Source organism: Pseudonaja textilis, chromosome 13 (assembly GCF_049901715.1).
Source record: "Pseudonaja textilis isolate UNSWEBS1 chromosome 13, rPseTex1.2, whole genome shotgun sequence".
In the NCBI taxonomy this organism is placed as follows: Eukaryota; Metazoa; Chordata; class Lepidosauria; order Squamata; family Elapidae; genus Pseudonaja; species Pseudonaja textilis.
In genome coordinates, this window is record NC_142002.1 from 15515367 (window position 1) to 15537299 (window position 21933).

Consider the following 21933-nt stretch of genomic DNA (forward strand, 5'->3'; position numbering starts at 1 on the left):
TCCATTCAGCAGGGTGGCCCCAGATACAATCTGGAATGGATTTTTTTTTTCTCTTTACAACTTTAGCAACTTTTTAAGTTGTGTGGACTTCAACTTTCAGAATTCCCCCAACCAGCAACGCAGAGCAAATGTTGAGATCTCCCCACCCCCAGATCCATCTGTTTTATCTTGTGTGCACCCAACAAAGGACACCTCGAAAAAAAAACACCCCAGTTCTTGGCAGAAGATGTGGCAGGAGCTCCTTGGAGATTTGAAAGAGAAGGGCTGCCCTCTGGGGTGGTCCTTGCACGGGAGTTTCTCCAGGGATCTGTTAATGAGGTTGATCCTGCTTCGTAGCTTCCAGCGGAAGCTGGCAATCTCTTAAGAGACTGCAAAGCATCTTATCTACCCCTGGAGGTTTTGATGGGGAGTTGTGTGAGGTCTCTTTTGCAAAGGGAATTGTGCCTCTTTAGGCAACTGCTTCGGGCCAAGTCCCATTTTTGCAAGTACCTGTGGCCAACTCTTATTATTCTGCACCCCTAATTTTTAAACACACCCTGCTGAGCTTGTTATGGTTCCCCTGCCTTCTTTTCTTCTTCTTTTTTTTTTTTACCTCAGATGACCTTCCAAACAAAGCCATAGCTTACAGCTTTTGTTCGACTATGTTGTAGGACTTCCAAGTCCCAGGTCCCAGAGACAAAAAACACACAAAAAAAAAAAAACAACCAGTGGTAGAAGTTGGAGCTTTGCAAAGGCACCGTGCCCAATATTTGATTTTTTTTTTTTACAAAATTAAAAAGTGGGACAAGAATTGGTGGATCGACTAGGGACCCAAAGGAGCAGCTTTTGCTGCTGCTGTGTTAAAGAGGAATGATTTGTCTGGTGTGTAGGTCATCCTAGCTCAGGAATTGTGTACTGAAATGCAGCAATAGCACAATTGGAAATCGGAAATTCCACTGCTAAGCGTTGTTAAATGAGTTGTGCCCGGTTTTATGACCTGTTTTGGCACGGTTGTTAAATGGGTCACTGGTTATTAAGTGGATCGTGCTGTCATGTAAATCTGGCTTTCCTATTGACTGGCAGCTGGGAAGCTCTCAAATGGCTACAAAACTCCAGGATGCTGCAGTGATTATAAACTCAAGTCAGGATTCTCAAGTCATCCAGGGGCATTTTGTCAAGAAGCAACTGGACTTTCTGTTTGTTTGTTTTTCTTTGAAGATGTTTCGCTTCTCATCCAAGTAGCTTCTTCAGCTTCCCCACCATCCAGTCAGAGCCAAGAAGCTTCTTGGATGAGAAACAAAACATCTTCAAAGAAAAACAAGAAAGTCCAGTTGCCTCTTGAAAAAAAAAAAAACACCTCCGTGATCTCTCAGCTGGCTTGTTTTCTTGCAGACGTTTCATGACCCTGCTAGGTAACATCATCCGTGGTAAAAGGGCTCGTATAAAAACCTCACGCTGTCTAAGCACTGATGATGTTACCTAGTTGGGTCATGAAAGGTCTCTGCAAGAAAACAAGCCAGCTCAGAGGGTTTACTTCCGAGTAAACGGGCAATCCGATTTGGAGGAAGGGCTGTGCCTTGTTTGCATTGCAGCCCCTGCTGCCGACGGGGGGTCTCTGACCCACCGCTAAGCCACCTCCGTCCTGAGGAGGCAGCGGCCCCTTTAAGAGCGAAGGAACTTTTTTATTTCCCCCCCAACTCCTTCCCAGGCCGGCTCGCCCCCCCTCCTTCCTTTCTGGTGGGGCGTGGCCTCGCAGCGACGGTGTTGGAAGGAGCCAATCGCGGCGCGAGGCGGGAGCCGGGCCGCCGCCGCTCATAGGCTGCCGAGGGGGCGGAGCCTGAGCCGGCCGATCGCGCGCCGCAGGCGTTCGGGGAGGGGCGGGGGCAGGGAGGGAGGGAGGAGGCGATCGCGCGGGCCGCCGCGCAGGTATGCGAGTTGCCCGGTCTCCGTGTCGGCCGCTTCGTGGGAATGGGGCGGTTTGCGAGGCGGTGACTCGCGAGCCGGGAAAAGAGCTCCGGGGCTCAGCCGCGCCTCGGGATGGCGGGTTGGAGGGTCCTTGTCCTGCTGCTGCCCCGAGGAAGGTGCGGAGCTGAAGGAGCCGCTGCTGCTGCTGCCGCCGCCGCCGCCTTTGTATGTACGTCGGGATCGGCTGAAGGGGGCGGGGGAGAGAGAGAGAGGCTGGGGGTCTGACACGGGCGGGCGCCTCGCTTTCTGCCGTCGTCGGAACCCGGGAGGAAGGGCGTGTGTGTGTGTAGACACGTGTCGGCTCCCCGTGTCGTGGGAAAGGAGTGGAAGAGAGGCTGCTGCGATCGTCTTTGCTCGGGGAGGGTGGCTGTCTAACTCGGGCAGGCGACTTCCTTGCAGAAGCCCTGCGGGGGCTTTGCTTTCTGCAGTCGTCGGAACCCGGGATATGGGGCGGGGAGTGCAGACGCGTGTCGGCTTCCAAATCTCGTGGGGAAAAGATGCGGGTTATCCGGGAAGAGAGGCTCCTTGTGCTCGGGGACGGAGGGGTGTGTGTGTGTGTGTGCCTTAACTCGGACAGGCGATCTCCTTGCAGAAGCCGCGCTTGGGCTTGGCTTTCTTGAGTCGTGGGAACCCGGGCGAGGGTTAGGATTAGGGCCTGTCTCGTGGGAAAGGAGTGCGGGTCAGCCAGCCAGCCTTCCTGGGCAAGAGACGGCGTCCTTTGCTCGGGCTGGAGCGGAGTTAGGCGAAGGCGGCGCAAGCGAGGAAAGGAGGTGTGGCGGGAAGAGGAAAGAGAGCCCGTCGCTCCTGCCTCGATACCCCGAAAGGAAAAGCAGGAATCGGGGTTCAGTCCCTGGGCTGCATTTCCCACCCGCCCTTCCAGGCATTCCTAGGCCTCGACCGAGGACCACAAGTCAACCCAACATTTCTGCTGTTAAGTGAGACTGTTGGCTAAGTGAGGGTTTTTTTTTGCCTCCCATCTTTTACCCACCTTCCTTGCCACCGTTGTTAAGTGAAACCACCGCAGGAGCAAGGTTCTTAAGTGAGTCTGTGACTTCCCCGTTGACTTTGGTTGTCGGAAGGTCCACAAAGAGGGGCGGGAAATCACGCGATCCCGGGACACTGCAGAAGTCATAAAGAAGAGCCGGTGGCCAAATGTCTGAATTTTGATCAGGATGCTTGCAAGGTTGTGGAAAAAAAAAATGGTCATAAGTCACTTTTTTAAAGCGACATAACCGTTGAAGAATGGTTCCTAAATGAACTGTGGTAAGTCAAGGAGTTGAGCAGTATCCAGTCAGCCACTCCTGCACCAATTCTCGGCTTAATGCGGGATGTACTTGGGGTGGCCCCACTTAATCTGACCCACCTTGGAGGGTTGTTGTGACAACAAAAGTGTAGGATTTTGCCCTGGCATGCAAGAGATGATTAATGGGCACCGGATGCCATTTACAGTCAGTTTTTGAGTGGAGCAATTTTTCCCTTTCGTTCCTTTGAGTCACAATTGCCTAGACAAGTTCCTGCATTTTTCTGAGCAAGGTTTTTCAGAAGTGGTTTGCCATTGCGTCTTTCCTAGGGGCTGGGAGCATGTGGCTGGCCCAAGATCCATCCAGCTGGCTTGGAGTCCGAGGCAGAACTAGAACTCAGAGTCTCCGGCTTTCTAACCTGAAGCTTAAACCAGACCTGCCTTCTTGAAAGGCTTGTAAAAGAAATAAAATTTAATTGGGTTGGGGAAACAGAGGTTCTTTTATTTTATTTTAGAATAACAGAGAATATAGAATAACAGAGTTGGAAGGGACCTTGGAGGTTTTCTAGTCCAACCCCGTGATTGAGCATGAAATCCTATACCACTCTGGACAAATGGCTATCCAGTCTCTTCTTGACCACCTCCAGTCATGGAGCACGCTCAACTTTTCTACTTGACTTTGATTCAACGGCATCATGAAGAAGAAAATCGAGTTCACAATAACAGAGTTGAAAATGGCTAGCTTCTCAGCAAAAATGTGACTTTGGAGCCCCAATTTTGAGCTCCTTTTAGCTGCTTCTAATGAATTTCCTTTCTCCTAACCTCATTGACAAAAGTATAATTTTGAATTGCTCTTTGCAATGGATTTCTGCTTTTTAATTCAGTCCAGTTGGGTGGGATTATGACTTCCTCCTGGTGAGGTTTGGCAAATATTAAGGGACCAGTAAGCTACATGGCCTATTATTATTATTTTTTTATAAAATTAGGCTTGCAAAGAATGCTGAACTCTTAAGTAGATCCAAAATAGTCACTTTTAGATACCTCGCAGGAGCATCTGCAGAATATGGTAAAAAAAAATCAAGATCAAATGGTAACCACAAAGGTCTCCATGAAGCTTTTGTCTGAGACTGCAAACTGGTTACCATTTGTATGTACATTACGTGGCGGGTCTATTCTTTAAATTCTAGATTTTGTATTTCATTAGTCTGGGACTGCAAATAAATTCAGTCCAGATATTATGAAACGTGCTATACTATCTGTTTCTCCAGCTCCAGCAGTTAAGAAATTTAGGAATTGGGGTTTAGCATCAGAGGGGTTTCTCACCAGTGCCCGGAATCCTACTCTGTGGGTTTTTTTTTTTTTAATTTGCTGTCTTGCAATCCAAGACATGTAAATACACACTTAGGAAAGAAAAGAAGCGTTATAAAATTCGGGGAAGTTTGCCGCCTCCTTCAAGTTGACATCGACCCCTTGAAATAATTTGGACGGTACCAATAAAGGTGTCTTCAGAGGTTTCCCAGTTCCACCAGTGTCCTGGCTGGTGTTTCTCAGTCCCTAAAAACCACATCCTGTCTCCCGGTTGGCCGAGGCAGAGAGGGCGAGCCACAGAATTGGCGCCAGCTCTTCCCTTGCTCTTTTCACAATCCCTGCTTTGTTTGCAATTATCAGCATGAACAAGGGAGGAGGAAGAAAAGTGTCCAGTTTGAGTTTGGGGTGTCCTAATTTCTGCTGAGGGAAGGGAACCCCCTGGATCTGGCCAAGCTGGGATGGGCCCGGAGTAACTCCTGCAAACTGAGATTACCCATTTGGGGGGTTGATGGGCTAAATTGCTGACGGTGCGAACAATTCATCAGTGGTATGGCTTGACTTCAGAAGTTGTGCGTGCCCCATCCCTGGAGGTTTTCAAGAAGAGGTTGGACAGCCATTTGTCCAAAATGGTACGGGTGATTGTCACGCCCCTGTCGGAATCTGACTCAGAGAGGGAAGCCAAACAGCTGACAGGGAGTATGAGTGTGACTTGTTGAAACTGGGGAAGGGTAAAGTCCAGCTGGGCAGAGCAGGGGAGAGGTAGAGCAAGGAAGAGAGAATAGGGAGGAAAACCAAGGCCCACCCCCTCTTCATCCTAGGGCACGCAGGGAGAAACGGAGAAGGGAGCAACATGAGTTGCGTGGCTTACGGGAGTGGAAAGGGCCCTGATTCCCTTCACTAGCTGCGGCTGGGAATACAGTGTATAAAAAGCAACAGCAAACTGTCTTCCCAACTGTGTGTGTTTTGCTGGCCTCCAAAGTCTGCAATTCTTTCTCCTGCCCTGTCAAGTTAATTACTGCAGCGTGGTTTGTGTGGATTTTTATTTGCTGTTTGTGTGTACTTTGTTTTCGGACTGAATTTCCTCCACTTCAAGACTGTTCTTGGGAGAGTTTTTTTCTCCAGCTGAAGGTAACCTGGACATTGGGGGCAAAGTTGGAGGTATTAAAGGGACACTTCTTACTTATTTGACTGTGTTGCCTTTAGGCCACGCCCCTTTGGGTCATCACAGTAGACCTCAAGTTACAGCCACAATTGAGCTCAACTTTTATGTTGCCAAGTGTGACATTTGTTCGGTGAGTTTTTCCTCATCTGATGATCTTTCTTGTCACAGTTGTTAAGTTAATGTTTACTTTCCTTGTCGGACGGTTGCAAAAGCCAATCACATAACCCAAGGGCACTGCGACCGTCATAAGTACGAACCAGTTGCATGGCATCCCAAACTTGATCACGTGACCAACGGGACGCTGCAGCAGTTGTAAGTGTGAAAAACGGTCATAAGTTGCATTTTTCAGGGCCGCTGTAATGGTCACTAAACAAAATAAGACTGCCTCAAGCACAGGGGTGGACTAGAAGATCTCCAAGGTCCCTTCCAACTGCGGTTATTCTCTATTCTGCCCTGCTTTCCGTTGGTGGTTGCGCTGATGGCCAATAGTGGCCTCCTCTTGTTCTCCTTCCTGGCTGAAGGTGCTTCTTGTTCCCAGCAGGCTTTGCGAGTCATTAGTGAGGTTGACCTCTTTGCGCAGGATTGGTGCGGTGGGGAGTGTTGTTTTGCCTTCTTCCAAATCCATCTCTGCCCGTTAGGACAAAATGTCTGGTTCTTTTCCCCTTCCGATGTTTTCCTCTTGTGCCACGTGGGCACGTCGGTTCGTTGGGGTTACTTGGTCTTTGTTCCTGGTGGCAGAGGGGCTCACCCTGAGGATACCAGGGATATGAGAAATTGGGACGTCGGGCAACCTTGAAATTTAGGGGGGGAGGCTGGCATCAGACATCTCTCTTTGCCCTCAAACCATCTCGGCCAGATTAAACAGATAATCAGACTTGGAAGGGTCATCTAGTCCAGCCCCCCCGCCCAAGCAGGAGACCCTACACCATTTCTGACAGATGAAAGTCCAATCTCTTCTTGAAAGCTTCCAGGGATGACCCTCCCACAACTTCCGAGGGCAACTACTGTTCCATGGGTTGATCATTCTCACTGTCAGAAAGTTTCTCCTTATTTCCAGGTTGAATCTCTCCTTGTTCAGTTTCCATCCATTATTCCTTGTCTAGCCTTCAGTTGCCTTGGAGAACAGCTTGACCCCCTCCTCTCTGCAGCAGCCCCTCAAATATTAGAAGACTGTTCTCATGTCTCCCCTGGTCCTTCTCTTCACTAGACTAGCCAGGCCCAGTTCCTGCAACCGTTCATCATATGTTCTAGCCTCTGGTCCCCTCATCATCCTGGTTGCTCTTCTCTGCACTCTTTCTAGAGTCTCAACATCTTTTTTATAGTGTGGTGACCAAAACTGGATGCAGGACTCTAGGTGTGGCCTTACTAAGGCTTTATAGGGTGGTATTAGTACCTCATTTGATCGCCATTCGCCCCTCTGCTGAATGTAAGCGTTGTGTCTCGCACCACAGACACAGAAGAGGCTGCACCTTGGCTTCGATGCTGCCCGCGCCACAGAATAAAACCTTCCCTTTTGACAAGCCGGATTTGATCCTGGCAGGATGGTAGATTTTCAGGCCTCCTTCCCCCTCTCAGAGGAACCCAGCGGCTGGCACCCTTGAAAGCAAAAAAATGTTGGGAGTTGAAGCCTGGCAGGGCCGTAAAGCCCACACCGCTGCTTTAAAGGCAGCCAGAAATCTGGGCTAAGAAAAGGCCTCTGCCCCATTGGGAAAAAAACAGAGGTGAGCCAAGATCCCAGGGCGGCGCTTGAACTGTGACTGTGAAATCAGTGGGAAGCACAAATAGATAATCTTAAAGAGCATGCCAAGTGCCGCCTTGAGTTATTTATAAAAACAATTAAGGCAAGATATAAATAAATTTGACTTTGTGGGCCATACCCTACAGCCATCTCCAATCTGGTAGGTTAAATTTTTCTCCCGGTTCGCCTTGTTCCCTCTTCATGTCCTGAAGCCCCCTTTACAAACTCGATTGGAAATAAGCATGTAACACTTCCTAACTGGGTCTATGGCCCATTCAGGACAAACCTCAATGTTTTCTTGCTTCTGTTTGCAACAGAGTTTGACTATGTACTGTGTTTGCTATTTTCATTCTCTGTCTCTGTCTGTCTCTCTGTGTCTCTTTCTGTCTCTGTCTGTCTGTCTGTCTGTCTCTCTCTCTCTCTCTCTCTCTCTTTCTCTGTCTGTCTCTCTGCCTCTCTCTCACTCTGTGTCTGTCTGTCTCTCTGTGTGCGTGTGTCTCTCTGTGTCTGTCTCTCTCTGTCTCTCTGTCTCTGTCTCTGTCTCTGTCTCTCTTTGTCTGTCTGTCTCTGTGTCTCTCTCTCACTCTGTCTCTGTCTCTCTGTCTCTGTCTCTCTGTGTGCGTGTGTCTCTCCATGTCTGTCTCTGTCTCTCTTTCTTTGTTTCTCTCTCCGTCTCTTTCTCTCTCTGTCCCTCTCTCTCACTCTGTGTCTGTCTCTCTGTCTATGTGTGCGTGTGTCTCTCTGTCTCTCTCTGTGTGTCTCTGTCTCTCTTTCTCTGTCTGTCTCTGTCTCTCTCTGTCTGTCTCTGTGTCTCTGTGTGTGTGTGTGTCTCTCCGTGTCTCTCTCTGTCTCTCTTTCTCTGTCTCTTTGTCTGTCTGTCTCTCTCTGTGTCTCTCTCTCTGTCTGTCTTTCTGTGTGCATGTGTCTCTCTGTGTCTGTCTCTCTGTCTCTCTGTCTCTCTGTGTCTGTCTCTGTCTATCTCTCTCTGTGTGTGTGTGTCTCTCTGTGTCTGTCTCTGTCTATCTCTCTCTCTCTCTCTCTCTCTTTGTCTCTCTTTCTCTCTCTCTCTCTCCCTCCCTCCCTCTGTGTCTTTCTGTGTCTGTGTCTGTCTCTCTTTCTCTGTTTCTGTCCGTCTCTCTGTTTCTCTGTCTCTCTCTCCCCCTCTGTTCTGCTATAAAAGGAGGTTCTGAAGAAGGGAGGGTCTTCAGACTTGTGTAAACAGTTCTGAATGGCTCATTGCTTAGGCCAGCCTCAACTTTGGCTGAGGAACTCTGGGAGTTGAAGTCCACAAGTCTTAAAGTTGCCAAGGTTGGAGACCCTCGATTTAGCAAGAGCCCCTCTTTGAGGAAGGAAGGCAGCTTAGAAATATAAATAAAGCAAATAAATAAGTGAAACTTGAGTGGACTCCTTTAGTCCCTCCTCTTGAATGGAGATCTCAGCCCAAATCTCCCTTCCTGTAAACCATGATGGCGTTTAATATATCACCAATAGAAAAATATCCCATGCATGAGTAGGAATAAATTTTTTGGACTGAGAGAGACTGGCTTGATCTGGGCGGAGAGTGCAAAAGAGAAAAGAACAGGTTATCAAGATTATGCTTCTGGTTAGGCTTATAATCAGCTTTTCTCCTCTGGCACCCCGAAATGTGTATTTATTTTTTTTAACTCTTCCAAGCCAGGTTGAGAGCCCAGGGTTTTCTCAACCGTAGCCATTTTAACGTAAGTGGACTTCCACTCCCAGAATTCCCCAGCCAGCCATGGATTCTGGGAATTGAAGTCCGCGTTGTCTCAAAATGGCTGAGCTTGGGAAACATTTGCCTTGGTAGCTTTGAAATGTACTGGGAAGGAGGGTTTCTCAGACTGAACAAACCAGCTTTGTCCTCCATGAAGAAAGGGAACGAGGCTGGCAGATGCTGGTCTGCTAAATCAGGATGAAATTGCCTTCTAATGAGGAAAATATATATATATATATATATATGTTGTCATTTAAGCCTTGATATCTCTCTGAAATATTTCCTGCCTTGCTCAGTTTAGGATACGATGTAAAGAGAAGAGCAAAACAGAACTCTGGTTCACACTATCCTTTTGAGCTTCCTCTGCCCCTGTGTGCTGGTAAAGCCCATTTTATAAGTGTTCTGACCCAGGCTTCGTAAAAAATAATGAAACACAAACTTGTTTTAAAAGCAAAACCTATTTTAATGCAACGCTGGGAATTACTTTCGTTCCCAGCCAGAACTAATCTTAAACAGTTCCCCAAGATAACCACGCAGCTTTCAGTGCTGTGGAATCAGGGGTGGGATTCAATTTTTTTAAACAACTGGCTCTGTGGGCGTGGCTTAATTGGTGGGCGTGGCTTGGTGGTCATGTGACTGGGTGGATGTGGCTTGGTGGTCATGTTATTGGCTGGGCGTGGCCAGCTCAACATCATTCACATGGAGGCACGCGTCTCCTCGCCTGGCCTCTCATGACTGTGGGGATGCTGCAACAGTCGTAAGTGTGAAAAAGAGTCATAAGTCACTTTTTTCAGTGCTGCTGTAACTTTGTACAGTCACTCCACACAAGCAAAGTACCAGCAAAGGAGGGGAAAAAAACCTCCAGAGAAGTTCCAGAGACAGGAAGTCTAGTCCTGCCAAGAATGTAATAAGGGTTAACGGAGAGGCAGTTTCTGCAAGCAACACCAGAATGTTTCCTTCCTGCCTTCCTTACAGGATTAGCCCAGTAATTTCTTCTAACAACCGGTTCTCCGAACTGCTTAGAATGTTAACAACCAGTTCCAGTGAATAGGTGCAAACTGGTAGAATCCCACCACCAAAAACAGAAGTAACCAAATTCATTCTGACAGAAACCAACTGAAGTACCAGAAAAAAACTACCAGAGTTCACAGAGCTTCATGGAAGACTTGGAATCTATCGAACTACTTTGCTTCCTGCAAAATGTTCGTCATTGAGGCCTGACTTTTATCCCTTATGTGAGGGGCAATCACCCCCCAGCCTTACTCCCGAGTTGCCCCTTTTGTTTCAGCTGCTCTTGCCTTCTAGCAGCTCCGTGCATACGCGCACTGGGAACAGGCTCCCCTTGTTCCTCGGCCTCGCTGCTGCCAGACTTGGCAGCACCCCAATCCCAGCTGGTCCTGGTCCCATCCCTGCATTGGACGCAGGACCCTTCTTTGAATCCTCTCCAGACTCCCTGCTTGGTCCCCTTTCTTCCTCACCGTCCAACTCCGCTGCCGTCTGCACCGGCTGCCGGCGAACCACAACAATAAGACTGCCGTCCATCCCCCAACATTGGGACAAGTCTTGCCCAAAAAGACTGGGCTACCCTACACCGGTTGGAATAACTTGACGAAATTTCCAGGTGGCGGTAGAGCCGTTGGGAACCGTTGCTGGGTGCTGCTTAAGGCCGTGTGAGCATTGCCACGTGGATCTTCTGGGGCCAAATATTTGGTGTCCAATCCTTCCTCGTTGCTGGCTGACAGCCTAGGAAAAGAGCAAAGGATCTTTTGTAGCCAGGGAAAGCTTACTTCTTAGCGATCATCTGTGAATGGCCTTTTGTTTAACTGCTTCTAAAAATACAAGGAACTAAGGGAGCCTCCAGGTATCGTGAATAGGCCCTAGGAGCGGAGCAGCAAGCCTTAAGATCCCCTAGTTCCCCCCACACACGCTAGTTTCAAAGCTCAGGAATGAGGCTAAGCCCTTGTTTTCCTCTGGATGCTAAGTTAATTTCTAGAGGCTTAGCACTCCTAGTGTTTCTCACCTGGCCTCTCTCCTTGGGGGAGAGGGGGAATTGCACCCCCTCTTATGTCCTCTGTTTCAACAACACAGTCTTGAGAGGCTCCGCAAAGCCACCACTGCCATCCCAGCCCCTCTTTACGGCTTGACCTTCTCTGTTTTACTGAAAACGGTTTTGGGCATTCGTGCAACTTGCCTGCCTTGTTAGGTGCCTAGGAAGAGGATCGTCCTACCTTTCAACTTGGCTTCCTTTCGCTTCCAAGGAGAGGTCCCAGCAACGGAACTGAGACCTTGTTTAGGCAACCGCGTTTCTCTCCAGGGAAACGAACACCTTCCCCGTCGGCTTCTGGGGCATCAGGAATGGGTACCTGCACCCTCAGGTCTGACAGACAAGCTGAGAAATGAATGAAGGCAAATATATGCATGTCCCAGGATCACAGGTGGGTCTTCAGCGGGTTGTGGCCAGTTCTGGAGAACCGGTAGCGGAAATTTGGAGTCGTTCAGTGAACCGGCCAATGCCGCCTCTGACTGGCCCCGCCAACCCCATCTCTTCTTTGCCTCCCATTGAGTCCCAGCTGATCGGCTGGGTCTTCTTTGGTTGCCCTGCACAGGAGAACGGAGCTGGAAAGCAGGTTAGTGGGGTGGGGAGGGAATGGGGATTTTGCAGTGTCCTTCCCCAGCCACGCCCACCAAGCCACGGCCACAGAACCGGTAGTAAAAAAAATTTGAATGCCACCACTGCCCAGGATAATGTAGGATCCAGCCTGGGTCGGTCACCAGAACCAGAGGCTTTGTCTTCCAAATTTTCGGAGTGTTGCTGGAATTCATCTTCAGGATATTTCTCTCTAGAAAGTATATACAAGCTGATAAATCTTGGATTTAATGTTTATCCTCTGTGTGAAACAAGGACCTGGGCTTCTTGGCTGCCTCCCCTAACACAAACTTTTAAAATATTGTGCTATTTAGGAAAGGCACTGAAATAACGGGAGACAAGCGCTCCATAAATGCATCTTGTTGGTAGTGTCTCTCTTTCAACAAGTGGTGGGTTGTTTTGCACCAAGAGGGACTGATATTTTCCAGACATTTCTGTTCGAAATGTCTTGAGTTCAGGCAAGTTTGGAATTGGAACAGAATGTTCTCATCCCACCGGAAGAGTTCCAGAACCAACTCCGTCCGTTCGGGAAGAGTTTTGAGCTCCAAACTGCCCTATTTTGAAAGTGACATTTTGTGCTTGGAATGGTTCCAGATTATTTGGGACAGAGTGATGATGTTAGGGCTTGGTTTGAATTCCTAACATTTTGGAGGTTGCTTAGTGCTTTGTTCCAACGCAAAGGAGGAACGTGGTGATGTTGTAAAGCCAAATGAAAGTCACAAGCGTCGAACATTGTTTTTGGCAGGTGGTATTTTATTACTTGTAACAGCTCTGGGTCCGCTCTAGTCCCTGCCCCCTCAATAACCTGCCTATTATTATCATTAGATTCTGCGTCTAAACCCAGAATTAAAATACATCTCGTCAAACTAAAACATTATTTTCAGGCGGATGGATTCAGGACATTAAACGCCCCTCTCCAACTTGGTTCTCTGTTGTCTGTGTGTAATGAGGACACAGTCCTGTATTTTTACACCTTCTCAGTGGAGCAAGCATGTGCCCAGTTCCCCAGGTGCGTGTTGTAGTTAAGCTTCAAATTTCCTCTCGTGGAAAGCTGCTGCTGCCCACCAGTGAGGCGCTTAAGGCGATCACCTTGGTGCCGTAAGATTGAAGGCTGACTTGCTAAGACTGCCTCATTTATCAGTTGCCAGCTTCCTGATTCGCACCTTGTCTAACTTCTTGGCTTCTTGGCCGTAGCTCAGCAGTTGAATCCGGCGAGGGATGGCAGCACAACGTACCTCGATGTGGGGCTGGTAAGAAACAGGCACATGGTTCCAAGGGGACCTCCCCAGCTCCCTGCGTCTTTCCAAACTTCCTGAGGGTGGTAGTGTTGAAGAATCAGAGATTATTTCCAGTTGCAAAGTGTCTTTGAGTTGCAAGGATGGCGTGGACGGGTGAATCCGGACACACAGTTGTGGCAGAAGGGCAGAAGGCCAAGGGGTGCGGGAAGAATGTTTGCAACACACTAGACTGGGCTAAAGTGAGGCGGTTTTCTCCGGGGTTCGGCGTTTTATGAAGAACCAAGCCTTTTAAGTACGTTATGCGGGCCGAGCATTTGCGTTAAGTGAAAGCATTGACTTTTATGGTGCGCGAATGCAGCAGTTAACCTGGGTTTATAGGGGAAGCCTTTTATGTGAACACAAGTTTCCTCTTTAGACTTGAAAAGTTGCATTCAGAGCAACTTTTAACGCTTGCTTAAATTGTGCTTAAGTATTGATGGGGATAGATGCTGGTAACGCCCTCCCTGGGCCGGCGAGGGATTCCGATGTAAACTTTTACGCATATCTTCACCCTTGATGTAATTTTGCTTGTTTGGGGCGCCAGTTGACTGGTGGGCAGGCTAGGCCACCGTGCCAGATATGCCTGTTTGAGGGGCTGTTGTTTTTTTCTTCTCACTCTCCGTTGTAACTTAAATTATTCTTTCTGGAATGGCCAAAGCAGCCTGAGCTCCCTCTGGATGTCCTCTTGGTGTTTATTGTTGTCTGATCCAACCCTTGAAGGGCTGGCTGTTCCCTCTCTTTACCTGCTCTTGAGAAATGCCTGCTGAAAATGCACTCAGACAAATCTTACCTTTTTGTGGATGGCTACCGAAAATCCGGCAACCAAAATAAGTCTGAGCAAGACTTACGTTTCTGTATAGCTCCTGGCCGTGGCACTGAAGTTTGCCTGAGATAGTCAAACAACAGGGAGTAAACAGGCTGAATTCCCTCCTCCATCACGTGTTGTTTCGGTATGTAGTCTTTTTATTTCTTTTATTGACTTAGGTTGCAAATTGCAACACCCCAAAGAGTTGCAAACGAGGAAGTAGCGAAGGAATTTATTTCCCTTTCATTCTATCCCACCTTTATTATTTTTATAAATAACCCAAAGCGGCAAAAATACCGAAGACTCCTTCCTCCTCCCGTTTCCTCCAGCACGACAACCCTGCGAGGTGAGTTGGGCTGAGAGAGATGAGAGAGGAAGTGGCCCAGAGTCACTCAGATAATGTCTTTTGAGTTTTTGAGCTTTTTTTTTTTAGAGTGTTTTACAAAGAGTGCATATAAAAGTTTAAAATGGAAGGACTCCCTAACAAGACCATGGAAAGAGTAAGTGAAGGAAAGCAGAAAATCCAGCGCAGGGGGCAAAATTTAGGAATTGCAAAGGGAAGTAAGGGTGATTTTTGTCTGCGGAATGCAAATTAATTCTGCATTCTGGGCCTCAAGGGCTTTGGTCTTGTGGGGGCCTTTTTCTACTTTTATTTGCCTTCCACGCTAAGATTTAGCACAGGAGGTAACAACAGCTTTTTGAGTTGGCTGTCAAGAAGAGGGTTAGGTGTTTTTATTTTTATTTTAAATAAGTGTCGCAGGAGTCTCTTTAGTACAAGGCCACAGTGAAAAATCCAGTTTGTAGCCCAGGAAAAGCTGCTTCTGCCCTGAATGTTGACTCTTCCCTTTGTTAAGAGCTTCAGTTGCTGTGGGAACATGAACAGTTATTTGATTGCACTGGTTTGTAGGCAAAAAGGCCTAAAATGAACTTGCAAAGTTCGTGACGTTGCACCCAGCTGCATTTTTCACCACACCCAGAGAGCAGAACAAAAATTAGAAGGCATTCTTCATGTCTAGTGTAATTTGATTCAGGACCAGCCCAGGTGCTTTTGTGTTGGGTTCAAAAAGGTGTCAGTCTTGGAAGGCATTTTTTACTTGGAAGCTTCGAGGCTGCCACATTCAGTGCCTGGGAATTTGGGAGCGGGGATTTCATAGTGAGGTAGGAGATTAGACTCAGCAACATCCTTTCTCAGAGAGTCAAGGACATGTTGCCCTGTACCTGGAGAGGTATTTCTGGAGAAATGTCTCCAGTTGGGACGACGATTTGAGTTGGCCATGTGATGGGTTGTAAGGGACGGATCTTTGAATTTCTCTTTTAGGAGGGGAAAACTCTCAAGATTCGGGTTTTCCCAGATGTGACAACACCAATAAAATGGAACTTTGAGAAAATGCTTGTATCTGAGTTTATTGGTTTGGAATTTGTTAGTTGGAACGCTGGCAAAAGGAAGGGGAAGAGAAAATATTTATCAGGTTACAGTGAGACTGGGTGCTGTTGCTCAGTGACGCAGCATTGTCCTGAAGTAGTTTTTTTCTTCCCCTGGGAAACAGGTTCGTCTCCTGGGGCCGATGTGCCAGCCAGAGATTCCAAAAAGAAAGAAATGCAACTCAGGTTTCAGACCAGGAACTCAGCCCAAAAACACTGACTTTCCCCTTCAGCCGCCATTTTTCTTGCTTCTTTCCAAGGTCCTATTTGTGAGATTCTAGAATCTAGATCAACGTTTGTCAACCATGGCAACTTTAAGATGCTTAAGACTTTAACTCCCAGAATTCCCCAGTCTTAGCAATAGCAACTTTCAGATACGTCAATGTCAATACACAGAATGGTCCGCAGTTGACATGCTAGGGAATTCTGGGAGTTGAAGTCCACCGGAAGTCATCCAGCTTAAGAAAATCTGAGATATCTATCTATATATATATATAAAAGCAAAATACCCCTCACACATCATCACAAAATCTCCAGAACTGTAAAGCCTACAAACTTGAAATTTGGCACCTATGTTCCTCTTGGATTCTAGGTGCTCGCTAAGAAAGGATTTTTTGAAATGACCCTCAGAGCCTTAGTATTTCCTATATTATTATTGTTATTAACATGGTCTGATGCTAAGGAGTTCTACTCCCCCTCCCCACCTGAAAAGAAATCTCTTCCAAATGCAAAACACAAGCAGAGGAGAAGAGTTTCGTTTTTAGCTTCACAGCACCAAGCAGCTTTAGTACAGAACAGTTGAGCTAAGCCGCGCCCAGGCGCCTTGCTGTCTCCTTGCTCACACAAATTCTCTTTCAGTTTCCAAACAGCCCTCAACACACTGATGGGACGCTAGCCAGATGGATGCTGGTAGGCAGAGGCAGAATTAATCCTTAAAATGTAAGGTTACAGGATGCTAGTCCCTCACAAATTGCAGTCAAGCCTAAGTCTTCCCAATAAAACCACTGTAGTGGATCTTGGTGTACACTTTTCTATCTGTTGTCTAGTTTCCAGCTTGCAATTGTCTCTCTCCCTTCCATGATTCCAGTTTTTTGTTCGCATCCTGGCCGGAGAAGATTAATTAACTAAGTCCAGCCCAACCTTTCTTTTCCCTCCTCCATTTACAGGATGAACTGGGCGATTCCTATTGATGTGAGTCGCTAAAATTAGCCAAGTGGGTGGTTGGCTCCAAAATAGCTACCAGCCTTCCAAGAAAAGTCTCGTTTCTCAAGATCAAAAAAAATCTTCTGACCTCCTTCCTCCAACCAGCTCTAAGCCCACGTTATGAAGATCATATCGTATATAGCAGAGATAAATTTCCGGTGCGATCTAGAAATCGATGGTCTTATTTTAATTGCTTTGCTAAACTAGTCTCTGATCTTCCAGCTGAAATGACTGTGGGCTTGTGGGGGGAGCTCTTGAGAGTCTCAGCTGCCCTGGGATCGACGTCGGAAATGAGAGCAATTTCTTTGTCCTTCACGTGTCTGTTTTCCTTTTACATCGTATCATTTTCCTTGATTAGCAACAGGATTATATACCATTGAGATGGTTAAACGGTTTACAGAGTCAGCCTCTTGCCCCACAACCGTCTGGGTCCCCATTTGACCCACCTCGGAAGGACGGCAGGCTGAGTCAATATGGAGCCAGTCAGGATTGAACAGCTGACAGTCGGCAGAATTAGCCTGCAATATTGCATTCTAACCACTGCGCACGAAGGATGGATGGATGGATGGATGGATGGATGGAAGGAAGGAAAGAAGGAAGGGCAAAAGCAATAGCGCTTAGACTTATATGCTACTTCACAGTGCTTTACAGCCCTCTCTCTTAAGTGGTTTACAGAGTCAGCCTCTTGGCCCCAACAATCTGGGTCCTCATTTGATCGACCTCGGAAGGATGGAAGGCTGAGTCAACCTTAAACTGATCAGGATTGAATTGCTGCCAGTGGGCAGAGTTACCTGCTACATTGCATTCTAACCACTAGGAGGGAAGGAGGATGGATGGATGGATGGATGGATGGATGGAAGCAAGCAAGCAAGCAATCAAGCAAGCCGCGATGGTGTAATGGTTAGAATGCAGTGTTGCAGGCTAACACTACTCACTGCCACCAGTTCGATCCTGACTGGCTCAAGGTTGACTCAGCCTTCTGTCCTTCTGAGGTCGGCAAAATGAGGACCCAGATGGTTGGGGGAAAGAGGCTGACTCTGTAAGCTGCTTAGAGCGGGCTGTAAAGCACTCTGAAGCGGTATATTAGTCTAAGTCCTATTGCTAAGTGGGAAGGAAGGAAGGAAGATAGCAATGGCACTTAGGCTTATACGCCACTTCTCAGTGCTTTCCAGCCCTCTCTAAGCCGTTTACAGAGTCAGCCTCTTGCCTTCAACAATCTGGGTCCTCATTTTACCCACCTCGGAAGGACGGAAGGCTGAGTCAACCTTGAACCGAAGGGCCAGTGATGTTTTCTGTCACAGAAGGAGTCTGGCTGGAGAATTCTGGGAGCGACCGTCCGCACATCAAGTTGCCAAGGTTAAGAAACACCCGCTCTTGCAAATCCTGCCCTGAGCGAGCAGAGGGTTGGATTAGATGACCTCTAAGGCACCTCCCAACTCGGACTCTGTGATTCTAACCAAAGAAAGATGGAGCAAGTCAGGTTGTCCTCCCCGATACCGAGCTACGCCGCCGAGCACCGATTCCAGGTAGTCCTCAGCTTGCAACCTTCCTTAGGGACCCTTCCAAGTTACGATGGCGCTGGGGGGAAAAAGCGACTTAACGACCACCCGCAGGGTCTTCTGCCCTCTGGCACGGTGCTTGCAGCAAGCGTTGATTTAACAACAACGCACACCACAACAAACAGGCTTTCTGGCGGCTCTCCGGGGCTGTTTATTTTCGATTCCTTTTTAAATTCTCTGCTGGTTGTGTGAATGGGGACCTTTGGGCTCGTTGGCTGTAGAAGAGCCTCCCTGAATATCGATGGGGGTCACAAACCGGGCTTGAAAAAGCAAGCTAAGGTGCATTGCAGTGGGGGGTGGGCTCTTTTGTGCTCTGAAAGTGTACCTCTTTTTGTGTGTGTGTGTGTGTGTGTGTGTGTGTGTGTTATGTCTCTCTCTTTCTCTGGGTGCCTACCTAGAGGAGCCAGGGCTGGCCGAGAGAGCTGCATTCCTCCACCCACCACCCACCCCTCCTGTCCTTCCCTGCACATTTCCATCTATGTCCTGACCTACTTCCATGCACAATGCATGGGGGGAGGTGGGGGAGGAAAGAGATTAGGAGCGGGGTTGCCTAGACGAACAATCCAAGGAGCTTTAGGAGAGGCCCTTCAGCGGATCCCGCAAACAGAATTCAACTATTACTTCTTTTTTTTCTCTCTCCGGAAAGCATGGGTGCATGTGTTTGGAAAAGGAGGGGGAGGAATTGTGCAGGGGAGAGATAGGGGGAGGGGGGGGGGAAGCAACTGGAAGAGCCAGCGCATGGCTGGGGAATTGACGTTCACACATCTTCCAAGTTGCCAAGAACCAAGCTAGGAATAAGGAGAAAAATTTATGGTGGGGATGATCGTCACTGAATCACTGACGGCTTTCAAGAAGAGACTGGATAGCCAGCCATTTGTCTGAAATGGTATGGGGTCTCCTGTTAGAGCAGGGGGTGGACTAGAAGACCTTCAAGGTCTCTTCCAGCTTTGTCCGTCCTTCCTTCCTTCCTTCCTTCTTTCCTTCCTTCTCCTTCCCATCTCCTCCTCCTTCTAATCTCTATTCCTTCTTTCCATCCATCTCCTTCCTTCCTTCCTTCTCCTTCCCATCTCCTCCTCCTAATCTCTATTCCTTCTTTCCATCTATCTCTCTCCTTCCTTCCTTCCTTCCTTCCTTCCTTCCTTCCTTCCTTCCTTCCTTCCTTCCTTCTCCTTCCCATCTCCTCCTCCTAATCTCTATTCCTTCTTTCCATCCATCTCTCTCTTCCTTCTTTCCTTTCCTTCCTTCCTTCCTTCCCCTTCCCATCTCCTCCTCCTTCTAATCTCTATTCCTTCTTTCCATCCATCTCCTTCCTTCCTTCCTTCTCCTTCCCATCTCCTCCTCCTAATCTCTATTCCTTCTTTCCATCTATCTCTCCTCCTTCCTTCCTTCCTTCCTTCCTTCCTTCCTTCCTTCCTTCCTTCCTTCCTTCCTTCCTTCCTTCCTTCTCCTTCCCATCTCCTCCTCCTAATCTCTATTCCTTCTTTCCATCCATCTCTCTCCTTCCTTCTTCCTTTCCTTCCTTCCTTCCCCTTCCCATCTCCTCCTCCTCCTTCTAATCTCTATTCCTTCTTTCCATCCATCTCCTTTCTTCCTTCCTTCTCCTTCCCATCTCCTCCTCCTAATCTCTATTCCTTCTTTCCATCTATCTCTCTCCTTCCTTCCTTCCTTCCTTCCTTCCTTCCTTCCTTCCTTCCTTCTCCTTCCCATCTCCTCCTCCTAATCTCTATTCCTTCTTTCCATCCATCTCTCTCCTTCCTTCCTTCCTTTCCTTCCTTCCTTCCTTCCTTCCCCATCTCCTCCTCCTTCTAATCTCTATTCTTCTTTCCATCCATCTCCTTCCTTCCTTCCTTCCTTCCTTCCTTCCTTCCCCTTCCCATCTCCTCCTTCTAATCTCTATTCCTTATTTCCATCCATTTCTCCTTCCTTCCTTCCTTCCTTCCTTCCTTCCTTCCTTCCTTCCTTCCTTCCTTCCCTTCCCATCTCCTCCTTCTTCTAATCTCTATTCCTTCTTTCCATCCATCTCTCTCCTTCCTTCCTTCCTTCCTTCCTTCCTTCCTTCCTTCCTTCCTTCCCTGTCTGAAATGGTATAGGATGTCCTGCTTGATCAGGGGGATGGGCTAGAAAACTCCAGAGGTCCCTTCTAACTCTCTTCTACTATGCTGTCTGTTCGAACGGTCACTAAACCAACAGTTGTAAAGTCAAGGATTCCATGCTTTAGTCGTATCCAACTCGTGGCAATTCTGTGGGTCAGGTTTTTTTTTCACCTCTTCCAATCTTGCCCCAGTTCTGTGAGTTGTTGCAGGCTCTTATCGGCTTTCGCCCACCCGCCGTGTTCTCTGACGGCCTGTTTTCCTTCGGCCTCTAAGTCTTCCAAACAGAATCGCTTTCTCCAGTGAATTCCCCTGCACGACATGGACACAATAAGCGAGACATAGTTCCAGACAGTATTGTGGTTCGCCGGCAGCAGGTGTGGACAGCTGAGGTCTCGGAGAGCGAGGACTCAGACGAGGGGCCTGCGTGTGATGCAGGGATGGGGCCAGGACCGTCAGGGGGTGGAGTGCGGCCTTCGGAGGTTGTGGAGGCTGGCAGCAGTGAGGAAGAGGCCCCCGAGGAGCCTGTGCCCAGGGCGCATGAAGGAAAGAGCCGCTGCAGCAGCACGGGCGACTCGGGAGTAAGGCTGCAAGGTAATGGCCCCTCCCTCAAGAGATAAAAGCCAGCTGAGAAACCGGAGGTCTTTGCAGGAAGATACTACCTACCTGGAAACATCTGCAAGAAAACGAGCTAGGTCATAGCGCCCCAAGGACTCCACAATTAAGGGTTGCAATATTTGGCTTTAACACATTGTCCCGATCTTCTTTTTTATATTGAAAATCAAGCAGTTATTAACCAAATTTGAATCTTATTTTAACCAGATTTTAACTTTAACCTTAAATTGTCCACCACGGACCTCATCCCATCCCTAAGAGGTCTGTAAGGGGGGCGTGCATAAGCGCACCAGCGTTCCTACCGTCCCTGTCCTCATGTTCCCATTTATTCATGCTCATTTGTTATGTATCTATTTATACCCGCTTATACTTATATGTTTATGTGTTATGTTCATACTTATTGTACTTGTTTTCTCAGACATGCTTGACAAATTAAACTAACTAAATAAAATAAATAAATATCTCTCTAAGATTCCTCCAGATCACGGGGCTTAATATAGAAGAGGAAGTGGAAATATACGTTAGACGCCCCTTTTGAGGTCTCAGTGACCCAGGCATCAATTTTTCCACTGCTCTTTTCTCTCCAAAGTGATTCGTCACTGAGGTCTGGTGGAGAAGGAGGCAGAAAAAGAAAAGTTAGCACTCTTTATCTCTTTCTTATCTTGAACTCATTTAGGAGATATTGGGAGTGGGTGCGGGGGTTTCCAGAAGTCTAATAAGGGGATTTAAGGGATTTTGTGAATTTTATTTTTAGATGCTGGGAGACTCCAATTTTTACCAGTGCCGTTTTGCCAGCAGGAAAAAAGAAAGAAAGGAAGGAAGGAAGGAAGGAAGGAAGGAAGGAAGGAAGGAAGGAAGGAAAGAAAGAAAGAAAGAAAGAAAGAAAGAAAGAAAGAAAGAAAGAAAGAAAGAAAGAAAGAAAGAAAGAAAGAAAGAAAGGCTGTTTAGCCCTGAAATTTTAGGAAGGGCATCGGTAGCCATAGTTAAAATCCTCCAGTTACTACCTTAGTGGAAACCTGCCCTTCACGGTCATAACTTGTGACAGTTGTAAATTGAGCCCATGTGACTGGTCCATATTTTATTACCTTTTTTTTTTTTTTTGCAGTAATGGTTGGTTTAAGGTTGATTAATTTGTGCCTATGGGCCAATATGGACTCCTGGTGATTGCTCACAAAAATCCCTGCAGTTTTC

At 47.7% G+C, this 21933-nt stretch overlaps 1 protein-coding gene across 5 annotated transcripts in view; it reads left to right on the forward strand.

Annotated features, from left to right (window-relative positions):
* Positions 1 to 1865: 1865 nt before the first annotated feature.
* Positions 1866 to 21933, forward strand: part of GRAMD2A (GRAM domain containing 2A) — a 35696-nt gene continuing 15628 nt past the window's right edge. For 2 of the 5 annotated variants that reach the window (XM_087941930.1, XM_087941931.1), the window contains exon 1: positions 17785 to 18004. In XM_087941930.1, the coding sequence (XP_087798056.1) occupies positions 17892 to 18004 (113 nt within the window). In that variant the 5' untranslated portion in view covers positions 17785 to 17891. Of the gene's footprint in view, positions 2114 to 17784; positions 18005 to 21933 lie in introns of those variants that run through there. The other 3 variants (XM_087941932.1, XM_087941934.1, XM_087941933.1) reach the window with 3 other exon arrangements.